At 43.0% G+C, this 9254-nt stretch overlaps 1 protein-coding gene across 1 annotated transcript in view; it reads right to left on the bottom strand.

The window, feature by feature from the left end:
• Window positions 1-2980: 2980 nt before the first annotated feature.
• The window catches only part of shtn2 (shootin 2), an 8956-nt gene continuing 2682 nt past the window's right edge, over window positions 2981-9254 (bottom strand). The window contains exons 8-17 of the mRNA XM_019271583.2: window positions 7770-7864; window positions 5872-6015; window positions 5653-5797; window positions 4522-4681; window positions 4326-4390; window positions 4115-4209; window positions 4010-4030; window positions 3880-3933; window positions 3655-3790; window positions 2981-3267 (exon numbers count right to left, since the gene is read on the bottom strand). Coding sequence (XP_019127128.2) covers window positions 3110-3267; window positions 3655-3790; window positions 3880-3933; window positions 4010-4030; window positions 4115-4209; window positions 4326-4390; window positions 4522-4681; window positions 5653-5797; window positions 5872-6015; window positions 7770-7864 — 1073 coding nt within the window. The 3' untranslated portion in view covers window positions 2981-3109. The remainder of the gene's footprint in view (window positions 3268-3654; window positions 3791-3879; window positions 3934-4009; window positions 4031-4114; window positions 4210-4325; window positions 4391-4521; window positions 4682-5652; window positions 5798-5871; window positions 6016-7769; window positions 7865-9254) is intronic.

Raw genomic sequence — 9254 nt, 5'->3', positions numbered from 1 at the left:
GGGGGGGGGGGGGGGGGGGACGACTGTATAACGCAGGCCGGTCCTAGCTATGGGCAATGTGGCGGCCGCCCAGGGCGCATTCTCCGTGGGGGCGCACGAACGCCGAAAAAGCAAAAACCTGGCAAATTTCGATACCGCTCATTAGGTTAGCGGGCGGGCGCCCGGGAGCGGGGTGTTGACAAGGCAGAGGGGGGCGTCGGCACAGACCTATGGGGGCGCACGCATCCAGGGGCGCACGGGCTGCCGTTAGGGCGCACGAGAAAATGTTCGCCTCGGGGGGGGGGTTCGCCCAGGGCGCAAATGTGGCCAGGACCGGCGCTGGTAACGTGGATATATATATATATATATATAGTATTATATATATATATATATTATATATACTACTACTACTACTAATATTAATAATAACAGTATAAATTAAAAAGAATAATAATAATTATACATTTTATTTCATAGGCACCTTTCTGTCACCTTAAAAAAAATGAGAGTAGACAGCAAACTACGGAAGCCCTAAAAGGCCATACATAATACATACATTTTATTCCACCCGTTTTCCCGTGATAACAAGATAATTTTCCTCCGTTTTCCCGTGATAATGAGATAATTAATTCGAGATCTCGAGAAAACAAAACGATAGTCTAGTGTATTAAATCAAGTGCGCCCGTATTACAGAATGTATGGCAAATGCATGTAGCCCTTTTTCAATTCAAAATAATGAACTTTGAGGCTAAATTGCTCAAAAATGATACAGTAAATATGCTTGATACTGTGAGTGAACAGCCAGGATGGTACTGAGATCAAGTGTATCAACCTTTTTAGAAATTATGGAAAGATTATCTCATTATCACGGGAAAACTAATTTTTGGGTGTGGAATCCAAAACTGATCTCAGTTTTTCTCTATAACGTCAAGTTTTTGAACTATAGGATCCCTGTTTTCTTAAAAAAATATATGAAAAATACTGCACTTAACAGATATGTGGTTGTTTGTTGAATCCTTGTGAATTTCAAAATCTGCATCATTGCTGTCACTGCGTTCTTCAGCATCACTCAGATCTTCTAGAGGAGGTAGCTGTTCGAAAACTGGCACTGGAATTTCAGCTGAATGAGGCGTTGGTCTTATAGCTGACATTAGATTAGGGTATTCTATTTTACTTTTATTTTTCTTGTTAAATCCTGATTTTCACTAAACAAAAGTCTATGCAATGATCTTTTTGCTGTTTGCAGATATTGATAGTACTGACCTATTGGGAGCTGCACACACCTCTCACCGCACTGTCTCAATTGTGACTGCACAAACAAGTTGCCACGTAGCTGTAGATGAGTCCAATCGTAATCAGCTGGCAGGTCTTACTACAGCTGCCCCTTTGTCCGTCTGTGCTACGGCAACGCAACATGGTGGACGCTGTTTATTTCAACCCATGGTATATGTAGATAAAAAGGTTCACTCTGAGTTAATAAAAACATAATTATTTGTTTTATAAAGGTGTTCAAATAACCGCTATATACTATCGCAGAGCATTTTTGAACTGTTTTGAGGTTTTTTACAAGTTAAATGTCGACAAACGGAGGAACACACTCGTTATTTAGCACAAGAAAAGCAAAGGGATTAAAAATCTTTGCATCAAAGAAGCAAAAAATATGAAGAAAAACTAGAATAAACATCAGGGCACGCCTTTCCCAAATGGATATCACAGGGACACGCTGACCTTTTAAGCATCATGTTGTGTAGCGTTGTATCTTCATGATTTCTAAACTTAGCCGCTCAAATTAGTTTCTGCGGTTCAATAAATAAATCTGTAAATGCAAACGCAGGGTTAGGAAGGTTGAATTAAAAGTGGGTTATCCAGTGGGAAGGCCAAGCCGAATTTTCTGTAAAGGCGACAGCGAGGAAACATACTAATATCTTAAAGACACACTGTTTGTTTGTTTATGATCAAATGTCTCAAAGTTCACTCAGAGCAGTTCATTCAGCTCTGGTGATGCACGTTTAAATCGTCGTCAGCTCCGCAGAGGTCAAGGAAAACCTACTGAATATGAGAAAAGCTTGTAATTCTACATTATCGTCTCTTGTTAACACGTCCTTCCTGTTTGTATCTTTGAAAGCGGCGTATCAGTTTCTGTCTTTCATCATCTGCATATCTATATCTCTAACACACACACACACACACGCTGGCTTTCATGTGCATTAATTCAATAACACAGAGAGGGCAGAATACATTAATGCATCTCAAAAGCTAACACTTTTTGAGGCTGTGGCGGGGAAACAATAAAAAATGTATGCCGGAGAGTGAAAGGGACCGAGACCTTCTAGTAAAAAGAGCTAAATAAAGTAAATATATAATGTGAAACAGTGTGAAGACACTAAAATGGTGTCAGAGTCAAAGGTGAGAGTAATTTCATCCTCTTTTCAAATGCTTTTAACAAAGGCAGGTAGGCAGGGATAGATCGGTGGCGTGGTGTGAGGGTGCTCATTCATTCATGCGTACGTATATGCAGCATCCGTGTGGAGGTGAGAAAACAAAAGGCGACGCGCCGCATTTAAAGATACTTTCCGGAGGGAAGCGACGCGGCCTCACCTGAGGCTCTTATCTCAACAACACCTCCGGGTGCTCCGGGTGTGAGAGCTTTAATGTCCCTAAATAAATGGCAGCCTTCACCTTTTCTGCTTGGATCGCACTTTAAGAGACAGACACCTCAGGAGGGACGCGAGCGAGGCTATTCATATATGCTGATGATATATTCTGTAGCGTTAGAAAAAACTGCACCCAAAAGGAAAAGGGTGATGGACATTAAACACGGCTGAATGAGTTTCATTTCCTTTGACACGCAACAAGGTCTGGCTATTAGATCTTAGATCTGGGTTAAACAGCATTTGAAAAGACTGCACACCTCCCGCCTGGTGCTCCCAGGAGGATAAATCTAAACATTAAAGACCGTTCTGTGAGACGATTTGACCCCGAGGTGAAGTCTATATTCACATTTTTCTATAGATCAGCTGTCATTTTATTGCAAGGGATCACAAAAGCAACATATTTACGCATGACTTCGACACATAAGATGCAAAATGAAGTGACGTATGATGTATGAAAAGTGTAAACGTTCTTCTTTTTAGTTGTTCTGGCTGAAGATCAGTGCCGACGCTCTGATGCGAGAGTCTCTCTTCTCCCTGTTCTGCCTCAGCCTCCGGAGCACAGGGGCGCTGCCGCTCTCGCTTGCCCAGGGAGCATCACCTGCTGCTGGGACACACTCCGCACCTTGGTGGGGGTCTGACAAAGAGATGAACCACATCCCTCAGGGTGAGGCACACATGTGAACAATGAGAACCAAAGCATAACAGCAGACCACCGTGTAACAGCAGTACAGCCCATGAGAATAACTATGAAAGTGATGAAATATTCTGTCCTCCTGTCTTGTTAAAACACCTACTATAATTCCTGATAGTTTCAGTAGTGTTAGACGTCTCATTTGGCTCAAACGAGGATTATTTAGACTCTTAGGCTGCACAGAAGTTGAGGCAGGAGTGCTTGTATTGATCACCTCAACCCCACACACCGTCACACAGCGCCAAATTCTGTCTGAATGTACCCTTAGTTTCCTAAAGTGAAGCTATTTGGACCCAGAGGAGTGACAGGACGGCGGTGGCGGTGGCGTACCCTGCGTTTGCTCTCGGTTCTCTCCCATCGCCCTCCTCCTCCTCTGGAGAACCTGCAGGAGCTCTGCTTCCCCGACATTTCGGCCAATTCCCCTCCTGGACGGGACTCTGCGGTGGGGCTGGCGTTTGATGTTGTCCTGGTGTGTGGCATGGTTAAAGATCAGAGCTTAAAACAAAACAAAAAAATTGTCACTCAAGGTTTTGGATGTGAGTTTAGGTACGTTACCAGCATTCCTTTCAACTCCAGGATGGCTGACTTTCTGTTTTCACTCCTCTGGTCCTGTGAGGGGAGATTTGAGATTTGAAGACAGTGGATATTTCTATCACAGAAGTAAACATGTACGAGGGTAACTGACCTTCCACGAGCTGTCGTCGTCCTGCGAGCAAAGTCAGATGTTTAGTTATCAGAGTTTATCATTCATCAGTTTGGATTTTATCTTTGTTCAATAAGATTTGTGCACCTGCATGATTCTCGTGATGGGCCTCAGGACGATGCCTTTCTTTATCCTCTCTATCATTTCGTCCACCGCCGTCGTCTTCATGTTCGACAGCGGCGCTTAAAGATTAGAAATGATCTTAATATTTAAAACTGTTTTAAATGATTGTTAAGAGCATGCGGCTGTATGTAAATCTCTGCTTCATGGTGAGAAGTGTGTTTTCTATGAAACTCACCGCTTTGAGTGGCGTTGTCTTCAGCGGCTCGGCCTTTCTTCTTGCTTCTTAGGAAATCAAGTGGACTTCACACAGAAAGAGAGAAGAGAGAGAGAGAGGTCACGAGGGTCAAACTGTTATTTTATTTTAATTGTGTGAAACCAAGAAAGACACCTGAAACTCCCCGTCACTGTAACGTTTAAGGGAAGGAACATACTGTGTGACAGTAGCAGTAGATGGAGGAGGAGGAGGTGGAGGAGGAGGAGGTGGAGGTGGTGGAGGAGGTGATGGAGGTGGAGGTGGAGGTGGAGTAGATTTCTGCTCTGCTGGTTCATCTTTTTCATCCTTCTTGTTCACTGAGTCTTCTAACTGTCTGACTACAGAGAAACATGGTAAGATATTCACTTTAATCACGAGAACTATTTTGTTAGAACTAAAGAAATGTTCTACTGACTCATATAAAATGTAAAAAAACAATTTGGACTCAAACAACACAAGCTTAAGAGGGGTGAGAATGGGTGACGTCATCCATAGTTGTACTATATGAAAAAACAAACACTAAATGTGTTATTGTGACGACATTTCTCAATACTTTCAGACAAACAATCAATCAATAAATAGAGAAAATAACTGAAAATAACTGTCAGTTGCAGACCTAGTTTAAAATTAGCACCACCTCCACCAATGTAACGTAATGATATAATACATTATAAACAGTCACATGGGCAGCTTTCCTGCACTCAGTACTTTAAGTTTGAATATTTTAAAGGTCCAGTGTGGAAGATTTATGGAGCTCTATTTATAATATGGCAGAAGTGTATTATTAAATATGCATAACTGTGGTAAGACATGATAAGAATTGTCGTGTTTTGAGCCAAATGGATCGAATTCTGATAGTGAAACAAGTTCACTGTTCATACGGGTTATGTCTTTTTATATTTGCTGTACTTTATCTCGGTATGTACAGTACATATGGCAGTAAAGTTGACTTGACCATGCTGCCGTTGCGACCCCACCATGGATAAGTGGAAGGAAATGGGCGTTGTGACACCATGTAAGCTTGGTGAGTAAAAGTTCTTTTGGTGCCCTTGTGCATCACGTGACACAGTCTGGCCACTAAATCTAACTGGATCCAAAGCCCGGCACTTTCCCTGATGTATTTCACAGTGTGATATTGCTACTTTTACTTAACTGGGGATGCAGTTTATGCTCCTGAAACCTTCCATTGGTGTTTTGAGGAGGTTTGCATGTCTGTTTGGAGTTGCGATACAAGAAGGTTGCATCACAAAGGCGCCTCCACTTTCGCTTTGCAGTCAGTAGAAATAAATGTTTCTCCACTAGCAGCTACCTTTCTCCTGGAACTGCGTGACCGTAGCGTTAGTCTGAGACAGCTGACTTTCTAAGGCCTTCCTCTCCTCCTCGCTCTTCTCCAGCTGTTCTTTCAGGTTCTGCAGCTCGGAGAGGTCGCCGCTATGGTCCTGACTCTGTTTTACCTGAAAGTAACAGACGACGTGATGAGGAACGTAACTAGACACACGTTGCTCTCTTTCATCACGTCTACACACACCTGCTCCTGATAATAGCGTTGTATATCACACAAGGCCGCGGTGAGGGTGGAGATCTGCTCCATCGCCTGCTGCAGCTGCGCGGCCATCTCCGAGCTCTGCATCTCTGCGCTCCGTCTGCACGCCGCCTTCTGCTGCACCATCATCTGACAAGACAAACCCAACATAGCGTCACCTTCCGACATCTTTAGCACGTCTTCATGATTATCTGCTCCGACAAGAACCAAACAGAGGAAAGAAAAAAGTAAATACATCAGCGGACAATGAGCCACAATTAAGAGGAAGAATAAAGTGAGATCTGAATGGCTGGTTGTTAATTTTCTCCCCGCGGGAGGTTGTCACAATGAGGAGAAAATGTTTTCAAACCAGTGTTTGGCTGAACAATGGCTCGGAAGCCTTGTTAGAATCATTGTCGAATAGCAAACAGGATGATTTAGCCGTTAGACAAAGCGTCATTTTCCCAACATTATGATTAGCGGCTTCTAAGGAAAAAAAAAAGACATGTCAAGCATGGCTTTGATTCACTTCTTCTACGCTGTGACAAATAAATACGGCAGACAAAGTTCCTAATTGCGGTTTAGTGCTCATAAATAATCAGAGTGCTATAAACAAACCTTTTTGTGGCGTAGTCACGAGCACAGAAAGGTTTGCGTTTTATGTCGTACATGCAGGTGGAACGTGGACATAAGTCACGCGTGAAAGCGAGACAGGGGTGCACAAATCGAACTGAAACAGGAATAGACGACTTTCATTTCTGCGTTCACACAAACGCGAAGCAGAGAGCGGGTTTTATCGGAGTGCAGCTCCGTATCGGCGCATTCGACGTGGGGCGAGGCGCCACGTTTTGCAAATTACACCGCCCTAATCTGCGCTCCCCTCTTTAAGCGGTGAGCAATTTTCACACAGCAATTAGCACAATTATTTCATACGTACAAACACACACACACCACACAAAGAGACAAAGACACACACACACACACAACTGTTTCCTGTCTGAGGCCCTGCGTCATTATACCACCGTGCATCACAGAGAAGAGGTGTGAATGGTTGGTGTTTTCAAAACACATGAAAACAGACAAATAGTAGTGCATACAAGAGGCATTCAGCGCAGGGGGGGTCTTTTACCATGAATTGAGAGTAAAGGGGCTGAATTGTGTGAACGGTTGGGGGTCCTTTTCACAGGTAAGGACCCCTGCGAAGCAGCCCATTGTGCGCCTGTCCGGTAAATGGAGGACACCATGCACAAAGGCGACAATTGCTATATGCTCGGGCAAAACATAAAGGTGTCAGGCAAAGACAGGTTGTGCTTAAAGACCACTATTCTCCTTCAGCGGCGGTGATGACCACTAATTATGGGGGAGGGAGGGGCTAAATGGGACGGGAAGGGAAGGGAGAGATGTTTTTTGAAAGAAAAGGCTTTTATTATGGAGCAGCTGGGGCGGCCCAAAACTGTGTGTGTGTGTTTGTGTATGAGGATTTTAAGTGAATTGGTGTTTTTTTCCCGCATGTGTACAAGTGTGTGTGTGTGCTTTTGTCTTGTGTGTGTGTGTGTGAATGCCTCGCCTCACACAGAGAGCACACATTTGACCAAAGTGTCATCGGTGCGAAGACAAAGAATGGAGACCCCTTCTCCTGTCCCGCCACATCAGCTGCACTCTGACAGCGGAAGTGTGTGTGTGTGTGTGTGTTTAGGTGTGTGTGTGTGTGTTGCCCCCCCCCCCTCGTCTGGTCTGTTTGCCGTAGCTGCCCCGAAGGTCAGCGTCAACACTCTGGCTCCCCTTCCCGTGTCACGACCTGTCACCTTCGCTGTCCATAGGTGCGAATGTATGACAAAATGTTTTGTGCAGACATACACACATGTTGCACGCATTACACACACACACACACAACGCGCTCACACCTGGTGGGCAAAGACTTCAGCGTGCTGCCGGAGGCCTTGTTCCAGCTCCAGCTTCTGAGACATCTCCGTGAACTCGTCTGTGACAAGCTGGGAGACTGTGCACACACACACACACACACAGAAAACACACACACACAATATTAAGTGTCATTTACGACGACATTCATGGCGTTTGTTATGTTTTAGTCAACCTGCAGAAAATGAATAAAATCTGCGAAGCAAAAAATGTTTTCGGTCGATTTTCTCTGTTTTATATAAACTCAGCAGAGATTACAGAGAAAAAAAACATCTTAGATACTGTTAATGTGGCTGAATATCACCAGACATTTGACAAAATTCTTGGTTACTTTTGTAATTCAGATGAAACTGAAGCCTTAATACACCAAACGAATTTAGATTTTGGACTTTTGAATAAATGAAAGAAATGGAAGATTAAAGTTTTCAATCATTTTTTTTAGATTAAATTATGAATTTTGTGGCTAAATGATGGATGGTAGATGAAAATTAAGACGGATAACAACGTGAATCAACACAAGGTCGATTTACTGACAGAAGATGACGAGACAGATACACAAGGTGAAAATGTCTTTAAGATAAATGGCTAATGAGAATTTATATCTATATCTCTATATGTAACCCCAGTCAGACTTCATCAGCTTCATACGTACGTTTGCTATTGTTCCAGATGTTTGCTAAATGTTTTACCATCTATGAGAAGATCCAAAACTTCTCATCGGATTTTATAAAATGTTTGTGTCCTTAAATGCCTTCGAACTCTGTGTACTTGGAATATATCCAAAGGACTTTAAGAGACATTGAAACAGTTTGGGTGCACCGTCACTGATGATGTAGATACAGGAGCTCTTGCATTGTATTGGTCTGGAAAGCCTAAAACTTACATTGCTTAGATTTAGTCAAGCTCTGGGAACCAAACATGATGTACATGTCTGCTTCACCTGAGGAGAAATTGTAAATAATGTGGGGAAATATTGTCCATATTGTCCATTTTTTCACATTTTTACAGTGTATAGGACACTTATACATACTTAGACATGTTTTTTTTATTGTATTTTGTTATATTTTATTTATATCACTCCATTTTTGTCTTGTGTTTTCTTTCTTTGGTTTATCAGGCTCTCTACTGTATGTCTAGTGCTGTTACCAAAGCGAGTGCTCTGAATGCTGAGCTGACCTGTGTGTGTGTGTGTTAACCTAAAGAAAAACTGAAACTGAAACTGAAACTGATGATCATCAGTCTAACGTACGTGGACTCACCTCGTTTGATTTTATTCATGGTCTTGTTCTGTTTGCTCAGTTTCCTCAGTATGACCTCTTTCTCCTCGACCTCCAGAACCAGCTGAGAGAAAAAAAAAAAAGTCACACCTAAACACACTCACACACTCACACACACACACACACACACACACACACACACACACACACACACACACACACACACACATCCAGACAGGTACCTGCTCTCTG

Source organism: Larimichthys crocea, chromosome I (assembly GCF_000972845.2).
Source record: "Larimichthys crocea isolate SSNF chromosome I, L_crocea_2.0, whole genome shotgun sequence".
Taxonomy (NCBI): Eukaryota; Metazoa; Chordata; class Actinopteri; family Sciaenidae; genus Larimichthys; species Larimichthys crocea.
The sequence above is the reverse complement of the archived record's forward strand: the minus strand, read 5'-3'. Positions and strand labels throughout refer to the sequence as shown.